Genomic DNA, 27005 nt, shown 5'->3' on the forward strand with positions numbered 1-27005 from the left:
TATGCATACAAACAGTGAACCTTATGCATATAAATAATGAATCGTTTTCATACTATTTTGTATACATTCAAACAATGAACATTACGTATAAAAATAATGTACTTTATGCGTAGAAATAATCTATTTTATACATAGAAAATAATGTATCATATGCATAGAAATAATGACAAATTATACTATGGACCAGGGTCTACCTTGCATTGTAGATCTTGGTCCAAAAATAACATTCAGATTTTGTATATACAATTGACATATTCTGTACATGCAGATGATAGTTTCTGTACCTGTAACTATCTTGTGTCAGCAATTATCAAGTTATTTGTTTGCATGTACAAAAACTATTAACTATATATAGATGCAGAATGTGTTAACTAAAGGTAAAAAAATTTGTATCAGGATTCACAATGCAATATGAACCCTAGTCCATGGTATAACAATTGAGAGATAATATACCATTATACCCCATGCATGGTCCACCTCATATACAACCCAAACTTGGTTTGTGGGCAAATTATATCGTGGACCCTGATCCAATACACAGAATTTGACTTCATAAGATACATAATTCATGTTCATAATGCACAATTGCACATACACATACACACGGTGTAACGAACATGAATTTTGTGCATTATGAACATGAATTATGTGTATTATGTTAAGTGTTTATGTGTCTTCAGCTATATAATACACCGAATTCATGTTCATTATATTATGTTTATATGTATGTTTATTATAAACATGAATTTTGTGTATTATGAACATGATTTATGCGTATTGGACCAGGGTCTACAGTGTATTGTGGACCTTGATCCACAATATAATGATTGAAGTTTGTGACGATAAAGAACTTCCAAAACGGCAAATTATGCAAGGTGGACACGGTTCCAAAACTGTCATAATTGTGAATATAGAGTTCAAAAATTATGAACATAAAATTTTGTATTTATGAGCATAGAGATCTATAATTATGAACATAGAGTTTTATAATTGTGAATATAGAATTCAGTAATTATGAATATAGAATTTTATAATTATGAACATAGAATCATGTCCACCTTGCAAGGTAGACACGATTCCACGGCATAAGAATTGTTCCGAAACGCTTTGGGCTCATCCATAAGAGAGAAAGAGAGTCGGCCCAATTCAATGGGATACATTTTATTGTAAAATGACCCGACCCAAGACTCATCTTTAAAACTTCTTCTCTCTAGGGTTTTTTTTCGACTGGAAGTGGTCTCTCAGCTCAGCAGCTCTCGTAACAGCACAGCACCGCCGGAACCCAAAACCGCCAGCTGCAGCAGAGCCACTTCGTTCCGCCACCATGGGGTAAAAATTCTTCCTTCTGTATTTACTTTACATAAAGAGTGAATAAACATGTACTTGCAATCGTTGCAATGCTTTGTTAAAGATTTGCGCCTTGCATGATTGATGCTAAAAATTTGTATCTAATTTTTCTTATTTCGATATTTGGTCGTTTCTCACGAGATTATTTCATATTTTTCGCGTACGGATATTAAGTTGAGGGAGTGGGGAGTATATAGTGACTTCATAGTATATGGAGACTTGGAGAATGGATATGCCTAGTTTGTTGAAGAACGAAAGGAACCAGAATGTATGCCACTGATCTGGGATCTATTGGAATGTACCTTAATTTCATAGTCCATCTTGGCAAAGCAGTTGAGCCCTTTGAGTGGCCATGAACAGCTTTGAATGCTAATGGACTCAAATCAAATGTCTCTCTCATTAAAAGTTCTGAGATCCCAAGCTCAGTGGGGTTGCAGATTAGTGGAGAGTAAACATTTAATTCTATATTTCTTACTCTATTAGCTGCTGCAATATTCTGACATTCAAGAAAGTTGAAAAATGAAAAAAAAGAAAAAAAAAGAAAAAAAAAAAGAAAGAAAGAATAGAAAGATCTTACCTGAGGTCTGTGGTGTCTAATTAAGATTTCAAATGACTGGCTTTACAATGCTATAGCTAGAGTTTATTAACAATATTGCACCATCAGTCTTATTGGTTGTGTCGTTTGAATTGCTTGGGAATATGCTTTGAATTCATTATTACATCTTGGCAAAGCAGGGTAGCTACTTAAATGGTAGGAACTGCTTTAAATACTAATCGCATATTGTATTGATTTCCTAGCTTTGTAGTTATGGAGTCCTATAACTCAGGGCCTTTAGTTTAGCAGAACTGGAAAATTAAACTTCAAACATTCTGTCCTTTACTTTCAGTCTCCAAATATGAAATATTGTTGGTGGTGGGGGTGGAGCTGAGAAATTTTTTTGAAATTTAAACATTTTCAATTTCATAGTGTTATTGCTACTGATTTGGTTAATTTTTTCTAAGCATTTGAGAGAGTTTCATGATCATAGATTTTCAAATTTCAACTGTAATATAGAATAAAATTTCTACATAATATCAATATGATTTTGATTGCAACAAAGTGATTATTTCAGATTTTTAGCAAACCATAGGACAACGTTGTTGAACTCCTAAAAACAATTTAGCATTTTATGAGGTGGTAAATGCTTGTCAACCTATTGATGTTGAGTGGCCTCTGATAGTTTTATTAATTTGAATAATTTACTAGACTGTGAAGTGCCTCTTCATGTTCATTTATTTGGATCAGGTCACTTATTTCCTATTTGACTCTCTTGTTACTTTCATGTGCATATGCTGCACATCTTATAATAATGATTGTGATTTCACAATTTTATGAGCGGTTGTATTTCTCCTTTGTATAATTTGGGACTCATATTATGCATGATTACAGGAAAACACGTGGAATGGGAGCTGGTCGCAAACTGAAGTCCCACCGTAGAAGGCAACGATGGGCTGATAAGGCTTACAAGAAATCTCATCTTGGTAATGAATGGAAGAAGCCATTTGCTGGATCTTCCCACGCCAAGGGGATTGTTCTTGAGAAGATGTAATGCCAAGTACTCTGTATATCTCTGTACTTTTTGTTATTTATGACTCAATTGCCCTAAAACATGTGTTTTGGATGAATTTTACAGTGGTATTGAGGCTAAACAGCCCAACTCTGCTATTAGAAAGTGTGCTCGTGTTCAGCTGATCAAGAACGGAAAGAAGATCGCTGCTTTTGTTCCCAATGATGGTTGTTTGAACTACATCGAGGAAAATGTGAGTAATGTTGATTTTCTACCTGGCGTTAAATTAATGATCCCAAAGTCAATCTTCTAAACTTGGTGTCCTCCTTTTGTAGGACGAAGTCTTGATTGCCGGATTTGGTCGTAAAGGCCATGCTGTGGGAGATATTCCTGGTGTCAGATTCAAGGTTGTCAAGGTGTCCGGCGTATCCCTCCTAGCTCTATTCAAAGAGAAAAAGGAGAAGCCAAGATCTTGAGCTATTAAGTGCTTTAGCATCATCCCTATTGTAGCCTTATTATTGTGCAAGATACCCCTTAGCATCTCTTCCCATGGAAGACTTCTTTATTGTTATTCAATTATAGCTTGTGCCTGAGATAGATCTCCTCAATTTGCACTTTGCACTATGCACTAATTACCTACTTTATTGATATGTTTATGTTCTCACTTTGAGAGTATACTGAAACTGATGTGAGTCTAAACTAGGGTTCTAAACTACTATGTTACCTATGAATTTAAAGCTGTCAAAATGGGTTAAGCTTAGTGGACCAATTTGTTCTACCATTGAACAAGGTTGTGACCCGTTGGAGACGGGTTTTAAATGGGTTGGCTGGGTTTTTGCATTTGATGGTTTTACCGAGCTGTTGGTCCGTTTTGATAGTTCTATTGGTTCGTTTTGATAGTTTTACTCAATTATATATTAATGTTGTGGAGCATGGCTCACATTTCCTATGAGTATGATACACATGTATGATTAGATATGGATTCTTGTATGTGATGTAACCCAAGGGCCAGGTGTCATTCTTGAAAAAGGACAACATAAATTGGATCATCTTCAGTGAAACATGAAGTGACACACTGAAAATGAAACAATGAACATTGGAAGGTTAACCTAGTTCTTGACTGGTAGATCGACAGGCAACTAGGACACGAGGAGCTCCGTGGTGGGAAACCTCTCTGAAATGACAAATGAAAAAAATCTATATCAAATGCCGACCTTATCGTATAGAAACAAAACTCTATCATGAAATGACTAATTGACTATAACAGTAGAGCTATGATAATAATTCTTGAGTTAATACCCAAAATAGTCCCTCGACTATGTCGTAATTACCAATTTGGTCCTCGACTATCATTCTTACTCAATTAAGTCCTCAACTATACAATTTTTACCCAATTTAGTCCTTTGTCAATTTGACTGTTTGTTGACTGTCAAAAGTGAAAATAAAGTTGTAATTTTACAAGTTTTCTCCTTCCTCCTCATTTAGCAGCGCCAAACCATGTAGCAATAAGCTCTGGTTGGGTTCTAAACCTGTCAGTATCGAAGTAGTGGTTATGCATCGGATAGCCCATGAATTTGATTTCCAACGATTTTTTGACGATCGAAATCTGATCGGAGTGTATTGCTGCATGGTTTGGCGCTGCTAAATGGAGAGGAAGGAGAAATCTTATAAAATTATAATTTTATCCCGACTTTTGACAGTCAACAAACAGTCAAACTAATACAGAGGACTAAATTGGGTAAGAATTGTATAGTTGAGGACTAAATTGGGTAAGAGTTGTATAGTTGAGGACTTAATTGAGTAAAAGTTACATAGTTGAGGACTTAATTGGGTAAGAATGGTAGTTGAGGACCAAATTAGTAATTATGGCATAGTCGAGGGACCATTTTGGGTATTAACTCATAATTCTTCAATAAACTTGACATTGAATGATCAATTATTTATGTTGGAATAAACAGTAGTTTAATACAGTGGGTTGAATGATTGGGTTATATTGAAATAGTGCTTCTTGACTCTTGACGACTCAAACAAATTATTAGTAGCTTGCTCACAAATGTGAAATTCTTCGCTACAAGGATCCCACAACCTGGTCCGATAGGATGGTGGAGGGAGTAACTTGGTAGGCACAAAATTTGTTAAAAGTAAATTGGTCGACTGATTGCATGCCAAGTAATTGCAAGAGGTGCGCATTATCCACTTTAAGGGATTGTCTAATTCAGAGCGTGAGATTCAACATTCTAGTATTGGTTCAACCATTTGATCTATCTATACTATTAACAGATTTTTTTTGTGTTGTTTTTTAAGGGATATGTAAAAAATGTTGTAGGACCCACTTAAAAATTTATGTGAAGTTGGTTTAAAGCTAGCTACAGATTGTCAATGTCGGTAGAGGTATAAAATATTAATCATTCTTCACGCCCAAATCTCCTGTTGGATTTGGTAAATATTAATGGGGAAGATGGGACAATGTAGGCCGAAATTGGTGCTAATGCTAACCTAAAATTCCAATATAATGCGTAGAATAGAATGAAGAAAAGAGCCATATATCTACCCTCATTTAATACATTATAATAATTTCAACATATAGTATTTTATCATGTTTAATAATCACAGAATCTACCTAAAAATAAGATATACTCATGAAAGAATATCTTGAAAACCACCTATTCATTTTAATACATACTCCAACTTGTTGCTCAAACAGTGACATAACATTATATATTAATATATATAATATATATAAAAAAGGTAAGCAGACGGTTAATGCAACTGCAATATAATGTTATACTTTTTTCGAATAAGAGCCAAACTCTCATAATTGTTGAGCATTATAATATATAAAATTTAAATGTTCTGTCCAACGTAATTATTAACTTAGGTTTTAATTGAGACGGAACAGAATCTTTTATTACAATGGTGAGAATACTAAATGATGGGGACAACCTTAACTGAGTTGATGGGAAAGGTTGCTCGGTAACTACGAGGATTTAAATTTGATTTGGCAACTCAGGTTGGTTTATTTCCTATGCGGTCCTTTGTTAGTTAGGATTATATGACAGACTCCATCCAAAACGCACCTTAAATATCGATCACGGACAAATCAAAGAGAATACCAGTTGTATAAAAAAAATTACATGTACTTATATATATATATATTATTGTGATTGATGTGCCATGATGTGATTAATAATATTAAAATATGATGCAATTAATTCTTTGTGGGTACGCTAGGAATGTTGCAAAATAAAAATAAATGCACTTAGTTGGATCTTTATGTGAATTGCATATGTCGTTTTCCTAGAATAACAATAACAAATTCTACGTACAGACCGCAACTTGGATCCTAGCTACTTGTCTGATTATATTAATTAATCTGATAAGATTAAAACGACCAAATTATAAGGTAGCTGTCTGCCACTGATGCACTGTGATTAGTAAGAAAATTGGGGATTAACAAAAGATTAGATCTTATGCTTAGATGACACTTCTGTAAGTCACAAGATTGAAACTCGGTGTTGATTATTGACTATTTGGGCTGTAACAGATATAGAAAGTATAGAATAAATATTATCTTATACGGAGTAATATAGTTAATAGTAATAAAAAAGATTAGTCTTACTACTTGTTTAATTAGGGAACAAACTTGAAATCATTAATTAGGTTGTCAATCCCATCAAATATTGGAACAATTCTAAAATAGAAAGTAGAGAAATTAAACCTCAATTCTCACCTAGTCTTCAGACACATGCATGTAACATGTTCACATTTTCAGATTCTCAATAGCAGGGTATACCATGTATGGAAATATGTCACACTTTCCTTGAGATTGAAGAAGAAGGATTTCGGGCCAGAAGTTTGCGGGATGCAGATACCAGTTCAGTATGCAACAAAAACCGAAGATTTGAACTGAAATATTTGCGGGGATACAGATACCAGTTCAGTATGCAACAAAAACCGAAAGATCTGAAGGGGTTGTAATGATGAAACTCTACATGAGAGGGCTGTTGACAAGGCCATGCCAAGAAGAACCAAACCCAATATTGCAGCTGTTTTGTCTGCTTGAATCAACATCATTAACAACAACCATGTTCATGTTCCCTTCTCCTCCATGTTGCCATGGAAATCCCCATAATACCCTGTTGTCATCATCACCTTCATTATTATCTCTTCCATTACTATACATCTCTTGCTTCACGGCAGCTGACGTGGACACCCCACCACCCATGTGAACATCGTACGGCGGCATTCCCATTTCCCCCACAGCCCCGTAGTACTGCAAGCTGTTGTTGTGGTACAATAATCCGTTTGTTGGGGGTTCGAGGAATCCGGTACCCCTAAGGGAATCAAGAAAGCCGTGTGGGGTGGCTGAGGCGGCGCCGTAGTTTCCAAGAACATCAGAGAGGGTATTATTGGGATTACACATCATCGGCGCCGCCGCCATGTCGTGGTCTTCCAACCCTAGATTCCCATCCGCTTGTTTCTGCAAGCTCGCGAATGTGAGGCCCAGATCGTGGGGGGATTCGTAGGGGAAGGTTGTGAGGACGGGGCTAGAGGTCAAGGATTGATGGGGATCTTGTTGGCCGGTTGAGATTCTGGGTTTGGAGGAGGAAGATGACGACCTTCTGTTTTTCCGGCAGCCGCCGCCGACGGGGACGTTGCGGAGGGTGCCGCCTTTGGTCCAGTATCTCCGGCAGGATTTGCAGAAGTAGCGCGGCTGAGAGAGGCTGTAGTTGTTGTAGTAACAGAATTTGGTGTTGGTGGATTCGCATCTAGGGCATTTCTGGGCGTGCTCATCCGCCGGCCGCGGCTTCTTCTCTTGCTGCTGTGCCTTTGCCGACGCCTCCACCATGCTTTCTAGCGTCTGTGATGACATTTCCTGCAAAAAAAAAAAAAAAAAAATTTCAAATCTTTAATTTCTCCACAAAAGATCACATTTTCGAGAGACAATAGCTAGACAGACGACTCCCGCCCAATAATTCTTTAACTAGATGCTGGATTTGACCCTTCAAATCTCCGCCCAACAATTCCCTAGGCAACGTCTTCCGCCCAATAATCCCCTAACGAGGTGCTGGACGTGGTTCTTTAGACCTCCGCCCAACAATACCTAGGCCGACGTCTTCCGCCCAATAATTCCATAACGAGGTGCTGGACCTGACTCTTTAGACCTCCGTCTAACAATACCTAAGCAGCCGGTGCTGGACTTGGCCCTTCAGGCCTCCGCCCAAACATCTCTTAGCCACCAAGTTAACTCTGCCTCTGTCTAACCACACCACGTTTCTATGGCAGGATATTGGACTCGTTTCACCAAGCTGGCCCCAAGCCAAAACATCTACCATCAACTAGGGAAACCCAGAAAGAAAACTCAATTTTCTTGAAATTCATCTCATCTTTTTCCAGAGAATCAAGTTACCTGTGCACAAGAAGGATCCATCCATGCACCAATTACGGCAGCAGCTATGAGCAATATATTCAAATTCCTTCTGAGATTTGAAATTGGGAGATCAGAGCAGCACTGATGATATATATATCTCCAGACAGAACCAAATTAAAGGCTTTTGTATGGTAGCTAGAGACTGGAAACACTGTATGTATATATAGAGAGAGAGAGAGTGAGGGGTAGCGGCCGACAGTGTGAAACAAAGGGGTACTGAATTCAATTCAAAACAAACCAAATGTCAAAGAAGATATATATATAATACATGCAGATAAGATACTAAGGTGAAGGGAAGAAGCAAACTCAAGTTAAAGGCAACTTCTCTCCGGCACACACACACATAGATATATATATATACACACGTAGTATAGCTGCGCTGTGATGAGAAGGGCGGTAATATTAAATGATTACGAGGACTGATGTCGTTACTTCATAGATTCTTACGTGGTCCAAAACTTCGCCTAGGATAGCTTCAATGTCAGATTTAGTTCCTTTAATCTTTATTTAATTTTCTGTATGGGGAAGATTCGAACGATTCGAACCCATAACCTGACTCTGATATCAGATTGAAGCATGTGTTCCAATTCAGCTGATAGTTAAATTGCACATTTATGTTTATATATATTATATGCTCAATAGATAGTTAAAGTGATAAAACAATGATTTCATGTTACAATTTAAACAAGAGTATACCCACTTGACCCCACTAGACAGAGTCTATAGCTAGGCTATGGCTCACTTCACTTTCTCCCACTCTCCCTTCTTTCTTCATTTTCAATCTCCCATTCCCGAAATCCGCCATCCTTTTCCTTATTTTGTCTCTTTCATCAACTAACGGTTTACGATCGATACCAAATTGTTAATAATAATTTACTTTGGTGAAAAAATAAACTATAAATGTTTATTAAAATCCACTATGTATAGTAGGTTTTTCAGACGTTTATTTGTTGTTGGTGGCATATAGTGGAGCCCATGGAAACCATAGACCACATCATGCGGTGTTTAGTGGGCTAAGGACATGAATGTTCTATACGTGACATGGACACATGATGATGATGGAGCAAGCTAAGCAACGTGGTCACAGGTCAATGTAGGGCTCAACATTCACTGATCACATGGCAGAGAGCAGGATTGCACTTTATTTTTAGCATGCTTAATTCACGTACTACCCACCCACCATGCACCAAACTTCACCCAATACTAGAGTAATCCTAAACAAGTTGATGATACTATGAACTTGGTTATAAGTTCGACTCTCAATGAGAGTGATGGATATATTAAAAATGAGCTCAAAACAGAAGAGTGGAGACAACCTGAGAAGTTCGAGATGACCTCGGCCCGAGGTCGACCTCAAACCTCCGGCTGTAGGCAGCCTCGGCCAGGAGGGCCGCATGCATGGATGCAGTCAAAGGGCGATTCAACCGCCCACCCTATTCTCATGGGGGCTGTTGGAGGGGACTAATATAAAAACACCCATTGTTGTCTTGTTAGAACATCTAATCTACAATTAATCCTAGATTCGATTCTATTGCTACAACCCATATAATTATTCGATCTCCTACAAACTATTATTAATACAGGAATTGTCTCCGCGACATATATTCCTTGTCTTTTCTCTTTTTATTATCTTTATCTTTATATTATCGGGTTTATTAGTTCGGGCTATCCCAGGTTAATTAAATCCATCACGGAGCGCCCTATTTACGTCTTGATTTGAATTAATCAACTATGCATGCATAACCTAGACTAGTTTACAATATAAATAGGAAGTGTCACTATCTGTTTAAAATTGTTCTGTATGTCTCATATGTACGGAAAGATTATAAGTATTAGACAAAACAGTGTAGAGCTGAGTGGAGTTTTTTGTACATGGAGCAAAGCGTAGTGAAGTTCATGTAGCGCCCTCGCGATACGGTACACGGGCAATTTTATAATATGAGGTTGGTAACCATGTGTGTTCTATCATCCTATTAAAAAAAAAAAAAAAAAAAAGTTACTCTGTGAACATAGACACATTACCAAACCAAGTAAATATTGTCTTCAGTATTTTCAATTCTTATTCTTCCAACAAAAATATAATAAATGTTATCATAGATTCATAGCGTACACAATGCTCATTTTGCGACACATAGTGGCAGCCTATGCGGACCACGACCACATCGCCATAAATAATTGATGGTCGGGCAGTATAAGATCGACAACCTTAGTCGTATAATTGTTGTGTAATATATGAATGTCCTGGTGTTTAATTACGAAGGAATGATCTGTCTGTCTGTGTGAGTTACACGTACGTAGGTTTGGATCGGAGAGAATTATGTATGAAGAAAAGTATAGATGTCATGTGCGGTGTGTGTGCGTGTATTTGCAGTATAGTCAAATCATTGGTATTATTAATGGCAATGGGGAGTGTCAGAGTGACGTGTAGGGTTTGTCGACCAATTTCATCAATTCCTGCCACCATTTCAACCTACAACTGTTCCTGGACTGATGCCTTACCACTTCTTCTAGGTACCTTGATTATATTCCTCATTATAATGTACGTATGTCAGATCGACAGGAATCACATTTCTTTTCCTTCAAGGTTTCTTCTTTATTTTTTGGGTCTGGAGACTTTGTTTAGTAGGTTGTTGCTATGTCTACTTCTTTTATTAGGATTTGCACCCCAAATTATAGGTCATCCCTTTCGCTAGGTCGCTACTCGGGGAGCGGACAATTCTTTTTAAGCTTATTGCGCATTACTGGCGTGGACAGTAGTCGCTTATAGGTAACATTGGCGCTGAAATTTGACATGACTCTGATACCAAATTGAAGCATGTGTCATCTCAACTAAAAGGCTAAGGTGATAGTTGGATTGCATTAATGGCTATATGCTCAACATAAAATATAAAAACTAAAGAGTAATGACTTAGAGATCAGAGTTCCTTGTGAAGAAAGAGATAGATGAAATCTTGGGCACATGCAAGCCACAAAATAGGTGATTATAGAGCTAGCAACCAAAAGAGGATTACGAGGTGCTACGATACGGAGTAAATCTCAGCCACACTTTTCTTGTGCTCCTTCCCCACATACACCAATCTAGGAACCAAGATTCTAGGAGCTCGTGGTGGGAGAATCAATGTCGTTATTACCCAACACCGACAACGCCATATATTCTAACCTCTCATCACCCATATCTACCTGTCTATATTATGTATATTATATACGGAGTATATGTTTGTGATGAGAATATCTTAAACCAACGATGGTTAATCTTTGGATCCTATGATTGAACGTAACGTAAGATGGCTATTATTTGCCCCAGCACAACACAAAAGAGTTATAGCTTGCTAGGTGTCACAACATGGAGAATATTTAATGACAGCATACTACATAGGCATTAAATGTTAGTATAATAGCTCAATTTCATAATTTTTTTCCAAAGTTGAACTCCAACTCTAAGAGTCCTCACTGTAAAATTTTTCATAATAATTGATATAACGAATACAGGAAGTGACACGTACATCTAGCTTGAGTGTTATTACAATACTGGAATATAATACTTTGATAATATAAAGCGGCTACTGTCAAAACTATTACGATAAATTAAGATTAAATAGTTAGAGCTAAAAAGAGAGTAAAGATTTGGTTCAGCCAAGTGCTTGACCATTAATGTCTTTTGTATGTAACTGATGTAAATCTTATAAACTTTGCAATAGTGAATAATTTTTTTTCGATTATTTAATTTTTCAACTTTGCCATATATTCTAGACCTTAAAAACTTGTCCTCAGGCCCATCAACAATTAATTTTTGATAATCTTAAAAAAAGAAAAATTATGTTTATAAAATTTCATGGGTCGAGCTCCTATGAGAGAAAGTTTGTTGAGCATGAATCTAGAGTCAGGTTAAAGACGTTCTCACTTCATTCTTCTTCTTTTTGAGAAATACGTCCTTAACTTCTAAGTCCCACTTCTTCATTTATAGGCTAAACATTTCACTATAAAATCTTGAGTTCTTTTTTGTCTTATTATCACATTAATCATTATATTTTGTTGTTTATTAGTAAAAGATAATATTTTGTTCTTTTTTCCCTTTGATCGAGGATAATATTTTGGTTGAAAGTTAGTCCTCCGCAATGATTATGAAAACTAAACCTTAATTAGAATCATAACAAATCAACGTCCAAGTTCACTATTATTAATTCATGATCATTAATGGTCGCAATTTACGGAGCACAGTAATGCAGATTAATTAATTAGGTAGCATTTGGTCATGAATCACGAAAACACAACTTTAGTGGGGGGCCCAGATCGATGGAACATGTGGGACCAGATCGTATCATGCCCTGGGGGATCAATCAAGCAATTGGTTGACCAGTCAATGCTTCATTATATTTTTCAGTCAAATAAGACATTCCATCTGGCTCAAAGTGAATATGTCTGGTTAACCACATAGTATGGGATGCCGTGCCAGGAAACACGAATTTTTTTGTTGTATTATTGCTGCTAACCTGCAAAGAAAAGAAAAGAATCTGGAAACAATGACTAGTCTGCATGCATATATGCCTTTGCATTTGAATTGCTGCATGGCGTGTGTGTGTGAAATCTGGGATAGATCAGATTGTGTTCTCTGATATGATCTGATTTGTTCAAATACTATACGCACCGTACCCCATGGCCTGCGGATTTTCACTGTTTAAGATTGTTGTGGGGATGCAAACAAGTTTCCGGAATAGAATATGACCCAGATAATAAGGTGTTTAATTTGTCGCCTTGTGTTACCGTTGGCTACCTATGTACCTGTCTTTTTCCTCCATACTAAGATACCACATTGCAAATTGTTTTTTATATGATGAACATCAATATATACATACCCTATCAACTTAATAAATTTTTCTTAACTTTATTAGCTTAGTTGAGCGTTTACTGATCTGATAGGTCAGATAATCAATCTCACCGTACTGTGGCAAGAAAATAACATGTCAAATGCCGTCATATCAACTCAATTTTTTCAGTTTGGTGTTGAAGTGTGACATGATTGACCTAGCTACCCATCGCTTAGGTGGCACATACCTGTCAATGACAATATTCCTTACATGTGTTCCTACATGTAGTCTTATTCCGAAAAATGAGATTTTTTTTGGACAAGAGACTCTTCTTGTACACACCGACTTGTTGGGAGCCCACTGACTTCGAACATCCCATATATTGCACGTACTAGGAAGCTCATATTTAAAGATAAAAAATCATTTTAACTTATTTTCGTATAACTTACAATATAATATTAATGTTCAACTAAATATTAATTTATAGAATATTATATTACCCGATAGTATTGAGTTTCTTGACCTAGGAGAATTTGCGTTTTGCATATTAGATAGTTTTGTTTAATTTGTTGGATAAACATTCAAGAATATAATAATGTGAAAATCTTTTATTTGTAAGTTGTTACCTATTTCATGATAACTTCCACAATCCCATTTATTTATGATGGCCAAAACAAACAGAATTTGTATCCCCCCCCCCCCCCCCTAACACACACACACACACAGATACAACGCAAAATGGTTAATTAAATTGTTTGATGTAATTGACGTTATTGGTGGCTTCCTTCAACGTTAAGTGTCGATCGGATCCTGATCCCAATCATATCTTGTATAACAAGCTATGCTAGCTATACTAGATTACCACTTTTGCCTTAGGCCTTACAACTTGAATATTTTACATGCAATATATTCATGTGATGAAGCATAATGCGTATATACTATTAATGCATGTGCCACTAACATATCATACATGTAAATATCTAAGCTAGTAGTATATATGGATAAGAACATTTGGTCTAATGTCACATATTTAATCAATAATCATGATAGTTGGTGAAATAGACTTATATATTTATCCATATGTCTAATCATTAATTAGTACAAAACAACATCATTCCTCTAAAAATTAAATGATCCAGCTCAAAATTAAGTTCAGAAGAATTCATAATACGCAGTATGTAACAAGTAAATATGCAAATTTCGATAATTTTTTTTAAAAAAATCAATGAAAATGTTAAATTTTAAAGGAATAAGGTTCAAATTGGCCACTGAACGTAACCTGAAAATGCAATTAGACCACTGAACGAAAAAAAAATGCAATTAGGTCACTGAACACTCCAAAAATGTGCAATTTCACCTGATAGCAGGTTATCCTCAATTTTAGCAGGTTATCCGCTTACGTGGCAGCTGAGTTGACATTTTTAATAAATTTTAAATCATTTTTAATAAATTTTTATTTAAAAAATTTTTTTAAAAATAAGAACGAGTTTATTTTATTTTTATTTAATTTTTTTCAATTTTTTTATAAAATTTATTATTAAAATTAATTATTAAAAATTATTTAAAATTTATTAAAAATGCCAACTCAGCTGCCACGTAAGCAGGTAACCTGCTAAAATTGATGATAACCTGCTATCCAGTGAAATTGCATACGTTTGGAGAGTTCAGTGGCCTAATTGCACTTTTTAGAGTGTTCAATGGCCTAATTGCACTTTTTTTTCGTTCAGTGGCCTAATTGCATTTTCAGGTTACGTTCAGTGGCCAATTTGAACCTTATTCCAATTTTAAATCTAAAATGTAAACGTCAGACCCTACGCAATAAAAAGTGAGCCACTAAATCAAATAAAACTAAAAATTCAGTCCAAAACTCTAAAATCAAAATCCTAAGTGCTTATCATTTTAGCAAGTGCAACCGAAAAAGACCAATTGACAACCCTCACGGCTCCTAGTTCAACTCTCTACTGGTCTAGATACTTTCTAGACCTAATGAAGCACACTGAGTCAACAACACCGCCTCCACTGAGGCTCGATCTCATGACCTACCATATAAAAGATGTCACTACATGTCATCTAAGCACAAAGTGTTTGGCACCCGCGGGAACTGTCTATTAATTTTATTTTATTTTTAAGCGATCAACTATGAGCAATATAATTTAGATTGATTTTCTTTTATTGTGATCCTTTGTAAGCTAATATTACAAGACATATTTCACCCAAAACCTATTATTGTTGGATTGCAGCTGCGAAATTTATGTGCGAAATTTCTCATAAATTTAAAAAAGTCGTAACATGTTAGTTTTCAATGTAGACCAAGTTAAGTTAACTACTTATACAATGTGAATTGAATTGCTTGGAGTAAACAATTTCTAAAGATTGGTTATTTAACGGTAGAAGCGAAGAGGCGTTAGTAACGGGAGGGCCACAGGCAAATTATGCTGTGCACCATACATGATGCAAAAACGACGTCGTTTTAATAAAACGCGCGTCTCCCCTTTAAAAAAAAAAATCAGGTTCGAATCCCAGCAACAACATATGAACTAATATTCCATAATCGATGAACTATAATTCCATAATCCATGAACTATAATTTCATAATCGAATCTATGAACTAAAAATTCCAGAATGAATGAACTAAAATTCCATAATCTATAAACTAAAATTTCAGAATCGATGAACTACAATTCCATAATCAATGAACTATAATTCCATAATCTATGAACTAAAATTCCAGAATAAATGAATAATATAATGTTGTTGCTGGGAATCGAACCTGAATTTTTTTTAAAAGGAGAGACGCGTGTTTTTTAATAAAACGACGTCGTTTTGGCATCCGTATGCGCCACAGGGCGGAGAAAAAGACACCGTGAAGTGGGAGGTCGGTGGGGCGGGCCCACAGATGATGCCAAATGTTGGAGTGAACACGTGGCAGAGAAAATGGGGGGCAGCCCGCAGCTGAAGAATATTTCAGTTTACGAGGGGAAATAAAGATGGACGACGAGGATGAGGACTGTCAAATCAACTCATACTGTCATCATTGGGGTGGGTCCCTCTCCAACTCTCCCTCTTCAAGCAAAGAATAATTCCCACTTCATTTATTTAATTCATTATATTTATATTTATTTTAAGACGTCATGTCAATCCAAACGAATAAAAAACATATAATATAATAAGCCAATTAGGTTAGCGTTACTCCGTGATTTGTGAATGTACATAATTGTTAGTACGGAATTTCAAATTACATGTATGACCATGATAAGAATCTTAAGATCAAACTCTATAATTATAAATCGAGTTCTTTAACCTCTAGATACTTATTCTGTCCTATCTTATTTGTCATATACTATTACTTATAATAAATTTGATTTTTTGTGTTTTATATTATTGTTAATGTAATTTTTAAATATATAAATTTTATATAATAATATTAAATTTAATAATATTATAAAAATAACTTCAGTCAAATTTAGCTAACCGAACTAAACAAACAAAATGGAACGAATGGAGTATTACTTTTGTTGTAATAAGCTTAATTTATTAATCTTACAATATATAGACAATATTTAATTTGGTGAAACTTATTTTAAAACCTTATTTTAAGCTACAAACAAGTAAAAATCAACTTGATAAAACATTGAGTGTTTAAAATAATAATTTATTTTGAAACATTATCCAAAGTAACATTTCAAAATAAGATGTTGGATTTTTAACTCATTTTTTAATTTTTTAATTTTTTTTTTATTAATTTACAAAAATGACATAGGTCCTATTTGGTAAAATAATTAGTTTATCAGTTAATTTTAGCTTATTTGACCACTATTAATTGTTTGACATGGTTAAAAAATCTATATAAGGCCGTGTTTGGTAAAAAATTGCCCTATAGGCCGATTTTGGTATATTTGACTACTATTAATTGTTTGATTTAGTTAAAATATCAATATAAATGTTTGGTTAATTAGCTTTTTGCAATTTCAAAAGACTAAAATTCAAAAAGCTACTCCAAGCAACTTTTTCAATTAGCTTTTTGAAAAAATAAATTATACCAAACAGCTATCAGCTAACAGCTAATTTACCAAACACTTTTCTACAATCAGCTAGTATTATCAACTATTTATACTCTCTAATTAACACAATCAGCTAACAGCTAACAACTATCAGCTAACAGCCATTTTACCAAACAGGACCTAAGTGTTTGGTTAATTAGCTTTTTTGTAACTTCAAAATGCTAAAATTCAAAAAGCTGCTCAAATCAACTTTTTTCAATTAAGTTTTTTAGAAAAGAAATTATACCAAACAACTAATTTACTAAAGACATTTCTACAATCAGCCAATGTTATCAATTAGTTATACCTCTAATTAACTCAATCAACTATCAGCTAACAACCATTTACCAAACAGGGACATTGAGCCATGTATTTGTTAGGAAGAATGACAATATTAGTCTTTTAATTATGTTCATATTGTAGACTTGATCTTTAAATGATTACCCTATTCACTTTTTCCTTTTAAATATACAAAGTGATTGTTCTAATTATGCCACTAATATAATATAACGCATTTGACAAAAAACTGTATATTATAGAAATGGTCAAAAGTAACTAAGGGTGTGTTTGGTTCGCACATAGGAATCGAAATCGGAATGGGTATCAAATACTTGATAATGGTAATGGGTTTTGGTGAAAGTATTTAACATGTTTGGTAGTAGGGTGGAATCGGAATGGTTACTAATAGTAGTGCTTGAGAATGAATAAGGGAATGAAACCCTTATTGTATTTGAGTATGGGTTTTTCAATTGATGAGATATTCGAAACCCATAGTAGTGTTCTAAAAACCTATCAACCAAACAACAACAATCACTTTCATACCCATTCCTATGGGCAAAACCCACCAACCAAACACACCCTAAGTAATTTCAATTTACAAAATGTTATCTCCTTCGATCTCACAAATTGCCACATATATGGTTCATTACCATATGAATTTAATGAGACATCAAAATGAGCATATGTATGGTAATTTGCAGGAGGGAAAGAGACTTGGGGTATACCACCATCCTCGACCAGGCCCTAGGCGGCGTCCATCTCCTCTCGACCAATCGTTATGCGTTGGACCCGTGTCCAGCATGCTTGCTGGACACGGGTAACAGTGCCGTTAGGCACTGTTATCTCTTTTTTTTTTTTTTTTTTTTTTTTTAAATTTCAGACCGCTTCATTGTAAGAGTATATGTTCATAATTTTATTACTATATGTTAATAACTATACATTCATAACTCCATAATTGTACGTTCATAACTCTATAACTGTACATTCATAACTCCATAACTGTACATTCATAACTCCATAATTGTACATTCATAATTTTCGAAGCTCTATGTTCATAATTTTAGAGCTCTATGTTCATAATTTTATCACTATATGTTCATAATTGTAAGTTCATAATGTTAGAGCTCTTTGTTCATAATTTGATCAATGACTGTACATTCATAATTCCATACTGTAGATTCATAATCTCATAACTGTAGATTCATAACTCCATAACTGTAGATTCATAACTCTATAACTGTACATTCATAACTCCATAACTGTACATTCATAATCTTTGAAGCTCTATATTCACAATTTTAAAGCTCCATGGTCATAATTTTATCACTATATATGTTCATAATTGTAAGTTCATAATGTTAGAGCTCTGTGTTCATAATTTCATAATTGCATAACTGTATATTCATAACGGTATAACTGTACATTCATAACGGCATAACTGTACATTCATAATCCAAAAAAAAAAATAACGCCGTTAACGGCAAAACGCGCGCGAATTATTTTTTTTAACTAAATGACGCGTTTTTTTTAAAAAACGACGTCGTTTTGGGCCCGTGTCCACAATTCAATGTGGACACGGGTCTAGGGCATAATTTGGCCCTCTCGACTGATGTCAATGGAATTTGGATACATGGTTAGAGTTAGATAAGGGACTTACGCGCCTTTAAAAAAAAAAAAAAAAAAGGAAAGAGACGAAATTTTGTGAAATTATTTGGGCTTTTTTGGAAATTAACATAACCAATTTCATTGGATATAATGATTTTTGTTAGTGGCTTGGTTAAAATCACTACGTTACAAATAATTAAATGGAAAAAAATGAATAAGATAATAATTTTTTGACTAAGTTTATAATATGATGAGTATAATTAAAGGATTAAAATTAATATAATTCTTTGTTAATATTGTCATAATTAGACTATACACTCAGCATTTTGATTTTTTAAAAACCATTCTATTAAATTGTTGTTGTAACTTGTAACTATAATCATATTTGAATTAGATTTTGTACAAGTAATTGGGTGTGTGAAAACTTCAATCATTATTCCACGGAACATGGTCCATATATTTGTGTGAACCATAATTAAAAAAGGTATTTTTAATATACTAAAAGTATATTATTTGTATACATAAAAATATAAAATACATTATTTGAAAGTACATGATTTTTATATACTATTAAATAATATACATTCAGTAAACAAATAATGTACTTTTAATATATATTCGAAATGTATATTACATTCATAGTCCATACAGCTATATGCCGCCTATGTGTACGATGGTCCACTCAATAATTTGCCTGAAACCCAATCTTATTCCATGGACCTAACCCATTGATATCTGCATGACTGTTTGGTAGTTTAACAAGAAGCCCAATGGTTCCTTTCGCAACCCAATTATCAATGAGCCATTACAGCATTTTAGCAAAAAGCCCAATGGGTTTCTTTCGTAACCCAATTATCAATGAGGCATACAGCATACCATTGTTCATTTTTATTTTTATTTTTAGATAAAAACTTAAATGCATTAAATCATGAGCAAGACACTTTATAATAAAAGAAGGGGTATCAAACCACTCTCCAGAACCTAACACTAAAAAGGCCTCTCGAATAACAGTGTGGGCGGCACAATTCGCTTAACAAACCGAAATTCGGCATCATCAATAAGCGTTGGCAGTGAGAGTGGTATCATTCGCATGCTTCCTATTTTCCCAGAAGTTGAGGGCCCTTCGTAACATCATATGTAGATCGAAAGTTATCCCCTTCCAAACATTCTCATTCCTGCTATACCATATACCCCAACAAGCCATGACAAATTTAGCAAGCATATCACCACTCAAGGCCTTAATGTAACTAAAAAAAAACAATCAATTACATTATTACCGATTGCATGGTTAGAGGCCGGTAGACCAAGCATGTTCCAAACTCTCTCAGCCTCAGTACACTTAGCAAAGATATGGCGTGCACTTTCATTTTCTCTCCTGCACATATGGCAAATCATTCACTACAAGAAAAATGCACATAGACAACACTAGAAAGACAACAGTTTTTAACAAAAGCGTTGTCTTTTGTATAAAAGACAACAGTTTGGTCCAAAACCGTTGTCTTTGATGCAACACTTTTGTCAAAGACAACGGTTTTTACTTAACCGTTGTTGTAAGTGTGTTGTCTTTGTGCATTTTGTGAAAAGACAACACCACAACGACAACGGTTTTTTAAAACCGTTGTCTATGTGCGTTTTTTTTTTTTAAAAAGACAACGGTTTATTAACCGTTGTCGTTGGTGTGTTGTCTTTAAGCGCACTGGAATACACAACACTAGAAAGACAACGGTTGTTTAAAACCGTTGTCTTTGTGCGTTCTTTTTTTTTTTTTAAAGACAACGGTTTTATTTAACTGTTGTCGTTGGTGTGTTGTTTTTAAGCGCACTCGAATACACAACACTACAAAGACAACGGTTTTTAAAAACTGTTGTGTTTGCATACTCTTTTTTATTTAAAGGACAACGGTTTTTTTACCGTTGTCGTTGGTATGTTGTCTTTAAGCGCACTAGAATACACAACACTACAAATACAACGGTTTTTTAAAACCATTGTCTTTGCGCATTATTTTTTTTAAAAGACAACGGTTTTGTTTAACCGTTGTCATTTATGTGTTGTCTTTAAAACACAAAACTACAACGACAACGGTTTTATATAACTGTTATCGTTGCGCGTTCTTTATTTGTTTAAGACAACGGTTTTATTTAACCGTTGTCTTTGGTATGTTGTCTTTAAGCGTATTTGAATACACAACACTACAAAGAAAACGGTTTTTTTATAACTGTTGACTTTGCGCATCATTATTTTATAAAAGATAACAGTTGTATAAAATATAAACAACAATGTTAACAACAAGAATTGAACTTACGACCTTAAACATAGCAAATAAGGTCTAACCAACTAAGCAACACAACCTCTTATTTATAAAAATGCAACATCTGGTATATAACTGAGTTTATAAAATAGGTTAAGGATGCCCATATGAAGAATATAACCTAAGACCTCTAACATAAAAAACTAAGCTAAACCCACAAAGCCACACCAACACTTATGTACTTAAGCACAACATCTAGGATATAACCAATTTGCTTATTTGTTCTCTCTGAGAACCAAGACAATGATTGTATAAAATAAGTTAAAGATGCCACTAGAAAGTATAGAACCCAAAACCTCTAACATAACAAACAAAGCTAAACACACCAAACCACACCAACCCTTGTTTACTAAAGTGTTACACCTTATCATTTACCTATAATTTTGGGCTGGCAGCTTTGATCTCCGGACTCTTTAACAAAGAAATAATACAATTCAAAAGTTAATTTAATAGTTCTATTTTCATTCATATTTAAATATAAAACTATTCACCAAAATTTCAATTTCAATTCATTAAAGTTTTATTTTCATTTACAATTAAGACCAATCTATGAATTCAAAAAAAAAAAAACAAATAATAATTATCAAGTATAAAAATAAAATAATAGAATATATCTATAATATTTTTTTTAAAAAAATTGGGGCCCTGTGCGGTCGCGCCGGTCCGACATGGCCTAGAACGGCCCCGGCGGTGCGGTGTGGTGTTTTGAATGGTGCGGTATGGTGTTATACCTCAGGCTTTATATGTACTATTTTAGACCTAGCACCCTGGGTAATAAAGCTACTATTTCGTACCCATGTTCAATTCTATAACTATATGTCCGGTACTATTTTGGGCCTAGCGCACCCCTCATTCTGTACCTATATATCCGGTACTATTTTGGGCCTAGTGCCCGGATAATAAAGTTACTATTTTCTAACCTCCCCGCTATATACCCGATTTATGGTGGACTCGATCTCTATAAAACCATGAATATACTTATTTAATTTGCTATTATAACTATATATATATATATATATATATATATATATATATATATATATATATATATATATATATATATATATACTTTTATTTTATATATAAACAACAACAGTTAAAAAATAACCACCCGTGGTCCTAATTCTTTAAAAAAAAAACCCAAGTTTAAAATGACCACGAGACATTTTAAAAGGACCGCTGATAGTTATTTTTTAGAACATGGAAGACCATTGACGGTCATTTAAAACTCAAATGATATATATATATATATATATATATATATATATATATATATATATATATATATATATATACATACATACTTGCATTCAAACGAGGACAAGTACATTATAGAGGACTGTGAGGACAGATGTAGTGTGTGCCATTAGACTGTATGTCTTGTGCATGGTTGAATGTAGTCGTGTGCCGCAGTTTGTATGTCGTGTGCATACATTTGTTAATTAATAGAGTATTAAATTGTGTGCCTAATATTAATTTGTTGTGTGCCCGTTATTTATCCCGCACAATCCTCTATATATTGTTGTCCTCATTTGAACTCAACTATATATATATATATATATAATTTTATTTTTTAATTTTATATGATATACTACATTGATTAAATAAAACTGAAATATAATTTATTATATAACATCATTTTATTATTAGAATTGATCTTATAACTTCAATTATAAAAATTAAAAAAATCCCTCCAAACCTAAATCCAAAACCCTCCAATTTTTTTTTTCATACACTTAAATATTTTACAAATTCCCTCCAAACCTAAACCCTGTACACTTAGAATATTTTACAATTTTCCCCCAAACCTAAATCCAAACCCTTGTTTTCATCGATCACCACTGCACCTCCATCGCCATCATCCGTCGTTGCTGTCAGCCGCATATGATTCAGGCACCGGCACGGAGACGCTCTGAGACGGAGACGGAGACAGAGACGCCACCAACCACGAAGTAGCAGAAAGATTTATAGGCACATCAGCTTATCCGAATTCTAGATCAATCCTATCGATTTTGGTACTTTAACGCTGAATTTGATTATTCCAGCTTCAGTTATGCGATTTTTGCATTTTCCTTGTATTTTTGGGGTTAATTTTAGCAATGCGATTTTTCTGCCTGGTATGTGTTATTGAGAAATGGTGTTGTTCAATGTGAGACTTTATGTCTCACAGCTTTTAGGTAAATTTCCCATATATATATTTTTAAAATCCGTCAAGATCCGTCTCATGACTTCATTGCTATAGGTTTTATGTGAGGAATCATTCCAATTTGTGTTTGCATTATCAACATCAAAGAACAGAGCAAACACAGGAAATTGGCATTTACATTTCATTTATAGAGAACACAAAGTTCATTTGTAATGAGAAATTAAAACACAATTGTTTGAGAACAAGGAGTACTTTGACATCTATATTTGTTCAGAACAATTTTTTAGAGAAACAGTTTGGCCTACACCATTAATAAATACTTAATATTTCTGTTTAGTGAAGTATTATCTTAACCATAAACTATGGAGATCTTGGATTAAACAAGCTTTATTTGGGTTCACACACTAATTAATTCCTTAGATGTCTTTTGTGTATAAGAAACAAAAATTGGGCAGATATAAACAGTGTCTTTTTTTGCCCCAGATTTTTTTGTGGTAGACTTCTCACTTTACCTATTTGCTATGGCAGATGTTCGATCTTGTACTATGGATATTGCATCTTTACTGTTGCTGCAGGTACATGACTTTATATTTGGGTTTTTAATTTTAATTAATTAATTTTTCAGAACAAATGCAACCACGCATTTATCAATATGACTGATCCTTCATTCATTGTTCCATTTTATCATGTAAGCTTCCCTCTTTCCCTCAGTAAATAATTGATACTGTATTAGTATTTCTCTATGTATCATGTTGCTATGTCTATGTTTAATAGAGAGTTGATCTGACAGGCTTTTAATGGCAAGAAATGGGAAAAGTTCAACAGTGAAAAGGTGGCATCACTTGCATATGTTCGCATCCAGGGAAAAGCTGCCCTTATTGCTCACTTCCAGAATTCTAGCTTGATGAATGAAGATAAGATGTAGTATGCTGAATTGTAGTATGCTATTGGGCTTCATGGCTTACTACTCTATAACCCCATATCAAAAAATATGTAAGCCAATCACAATTGCATTACTATCATACTATGTCTAAATCTGTGTAGTTCATAATGTATTTAAAAATTACTTTGCCTTTGCTTTAAAAATCCATAATTTTGTCTCCAAATTTTGAAAGCTTATAATACTTCACCTCTTTTTAGTTTATTGTATACTGAGAGTATATGTATGTTTGTGAAGCAACGAACCTTGCTGCGTGCATTGCCTTAGATCACTTTACTGGCTCCAAGCTAACTGTCCCCCACCAACAGATGAAAGTAAAATAACAAAGTAAATGAAAGAAAAATAACAAAGTAATTTTGCCTTGAGTGGAGGTCTGCTACTGACTTTGGGTTGATCTTTTGTTGGAAATGATGCCTGAGATATGGAAATAAAGCCCCATGGAGCTGAGGTCTGAACAGAACCGGTGAAGTGGTGAGCAGAGATGAAATCTGAGTTAATTGAGGGAAGCTGATCTAGGATTGGCTCCAATGGAGGAATAAGGAGGTCCACTAAAGTTTGGTGGACTCTTTGGCCTGTCTGGGGTTTTATGGTTGGAAGGGAGATATTTTGGAGGGGTGTTGGAGGTATAAAGAGGGTGGAAACTGAGATGATAAAGCCCTTGGAAGGCAACTGTGCAGGTCTGATCTGCTGAATTGCAGCTGGTTTGAGCTGTTGAAATAAAATTTCCTGGTAGTAGCTGCAATCCAAAGCTCTATGGAGTGGAGGATGTGGTTGCCATGAAGTTGCTTTGATGATAGCACCTTTATAAGCATCAACAAGTTCTCTCATTCTCAATGTTCACTTCTTTCTGTATATGTCTGTGACTTATACTCTAGAAATCTAGATTGATATTTCACATTATATCTCTATTTTGCCTCTTATGTGTGGATTAGCACTTATCATATTCTTTTGCATTTCACAGATAAAACAGAGCTACAATGTGTTCCTAGTAGCTTTGACTCTGTGGAAGAGTATGTTTTTGCATAGGCTGCTTGTGGACTGAACATTAAATTATCGAAGGAAAAGATTGAAGATATTGATGCCGGAGATGTGTACAATGAGTTGGCAGTTGTGGGGTATGCAGAAAACATTTAAAAGTTCTACAAGGAAGCTGAGGTAAACCACCTTCTGTCATTTATACTCTTTGATTAATGAATTTTAGCTTCTTGCATATATATATATATATATATATATATATATATATATATTATTTTTTTAATAAAATAAAAGACTTTTCGAGACACCTACAATGGAGCAGGTGTCTTAGATAATATTTAATAATAAAATATATATACCTCTATGTATACCTCTATATATGAAACTACCTCTAGATTCGTATTGTTTACTAGGAAACAATAAGAGGAGGTTCTGTTGTAAATTAGGTAGCTATATATAAATGCCTTTCTATTCATGTGTTCCTATATATACAAATTAAAGTGTGCTTAATCTTTGTGGTTTGGTGTTAAGTGCCAAAATCCTGCCTGCCAAAATCCTTATATACAAATTAAAGTGTGCTTGTGGTTTGGTATTGATATTCTTGGTTGCAGTGGCATTATATAGAGGATGCAATGTGTTTTGTTTTGCTTGGGCCTTGAGGAAGAGAAAACTAGAAAGTAGGCAAAGCATGACTGGTAGATTGATAAATGCCATCCATCCCACATGGTAGTTGCTAATTGGGAGCATTTGTATTCATATTAGGAAAGTATTGCCAATGCATTGATTTTACTCTACTTGAATAGACTCTAGTATGCCATTTTAGTGTTTCCTGTCTAGCAAGTTGCCATTTTAGTGTTTCCTGTCTAGCTTTTCTGTACTATAACCTTCCAGATTGGAGAGCTTTCTGAATTATTCCTAACTTATTTTGCATTTCATTGCAAATTATTTATATCTATACTAATTTATTTTCTTACTTTTTACATGTAGTTTCAACAAGTTGATTATGACAAAGCGGTTATTCATCTGGTGCGTTCTGAATGGGCCGATATTCTATCAAGTCATATAGAGTAGGTATGATTTGGACATTAGAACGTTGTGATCATTTGGACTTGAATTGGTTCGTGGAATTGTTTTTTGTGTAGTAGTATTATGACTTGGATGATAATTAGAATTGGTCATGGAAGTCTTTTGACTTGTTATTTTGAACCTTATTAGCTTGTGCACAATTATGTAACTACACTTTGCAACATATGGTGAATGGATAAATTTTTTTTTATATGATTATAATTTAAGCAGGTGAAAAACGGTTAAAAACCGTTGTCTATTTTACAATAGACAACAGTTAGAAACCGTTGACTTTTCTACAAAAGACAACAGTTTATGGGTGTGACAAAAGCGATTTCAACAACACACAATAGACAATAGTTTATAACTGTTGTCTTTTAAAGAAAAGACAACAGTTAAAAACCGTTGTCTATGTACGTGACTTTTAACAACACTGGTTTCAACAACGCTTAATAGACAACGGTTAAAAAATCGTTGTCGTTGGTAGAAAAGACAACGGTTAATAACCGTTGTCTAT

At 34.4% G+C, this 27005-nt stretch overlaps 2 protein-coding genes and 1 long non-coding RNA gene across 3 annotated transcripts; 2 read left to right on the top strand and 1 right to left on the bottom strand.

Annotated features, from left to right (window-relative positions):
* Positions 1-1210: 1210 nt before the first annotated feature.
* Positions 1211-3612, top strand: LOC109193006 (40S ribosomal protein S23). The gene is made up of 4 exons (XM_019343763.1): positions 1211-1329; positions 2777-2932; positions 3021-3147; positions 3230-3612. Exons 1-4 carry the CDS (start codon positions 1325-1327, stop codon positions 3368-3370), a joined length of 429 nt encoding a protein of 142 aa, XP_019199308.1. The 5' UTR covers positions 1211-1324; the 3' UTR covers positions 3371-3612.
* Positions 3613-6776: 3164 nt separating this feature from the next.
* On the bottom strand, positions 6777-8663 carry LOC109193003 (dof zinc finger protein DOF2.1-like). The gene is made up of 2 exons (XM_019343757.1): positions 8305-8663; positions 6777-7770 (listed from the first exon to the last, which is right to left on the bottom strand). The coding sequence occupies exons 1-2, from the start codon at positions 8323-8325 to the stop codon at positions 6883-6885; spliced, it is 909 nt and encodes a 302-aa protein (XP_019199302.1). The 5' UTR covers positions 8326-8663; the 3' UTR covers positions 6777-6882.
* Positions 8664-23123: 14460 nt separating this feature from the next.
* LOC109192950 lies at positions 23124-25499 on the top strand. Its single transcript, XR_002056172.1, has 4 exons — positions 23124-23377; positions 24134-24196; positions 24299-24501; positions 25410-25499. It is a non-coding gene; the product is annotated as an uncharacterized LOC109192950 (long non-coding RNA).
* The last annotated feature ends 1506 nt before the right edge of the window (positions 25500-27005 follow it).

The sequence above is a fragment of the Ipomoea nil genome, unplaced genomic scaffold (genome assembly GCF_001879475.1).
Source record: "Ipomoea nil cultivar Tokyo-kokei standard unplaced genomic scaffold, Asagao_1.1 scaffold1834, whole genome shotgun sequence".
Lineage (NCBI taxonomy): Eukaryota > Viridiplantae > Streptophyta > Magnoliopsida > Solanales > Convolvulaceae > Ipomoea > Ipomoea nil.

Coding starts and splice junctions, on each gene's coding strand:
- LOC109193006 (XM_019343763.1), top strand. Junction 2,933..3,020: donor GGGATTGTTCTTGAGAAGAT/GTAATGCCAAGT, acceptor TGAATTTTACAG/TGGTATTGAGGCTAAACAGC. Junction 3,148..3,229: donor TGAACTACATCGAGGAAAAT/GTGAGTAATGTT, acceptor CTCCTTTTGTAG/GACGAAGTCTTGATTGCCGG.
- LOC109193003 (XM_019343757.1), bottom strand. CDS start 8,325: ATGGATCCTTCTTGTGCACAG. Junction 7,771..8,304: donor TGGATCCTTCTTGTGCACAG/GTAACTTGATTC, acceptor TTTTTTTTGCAG/GAAATGTCATCACAGACGCT.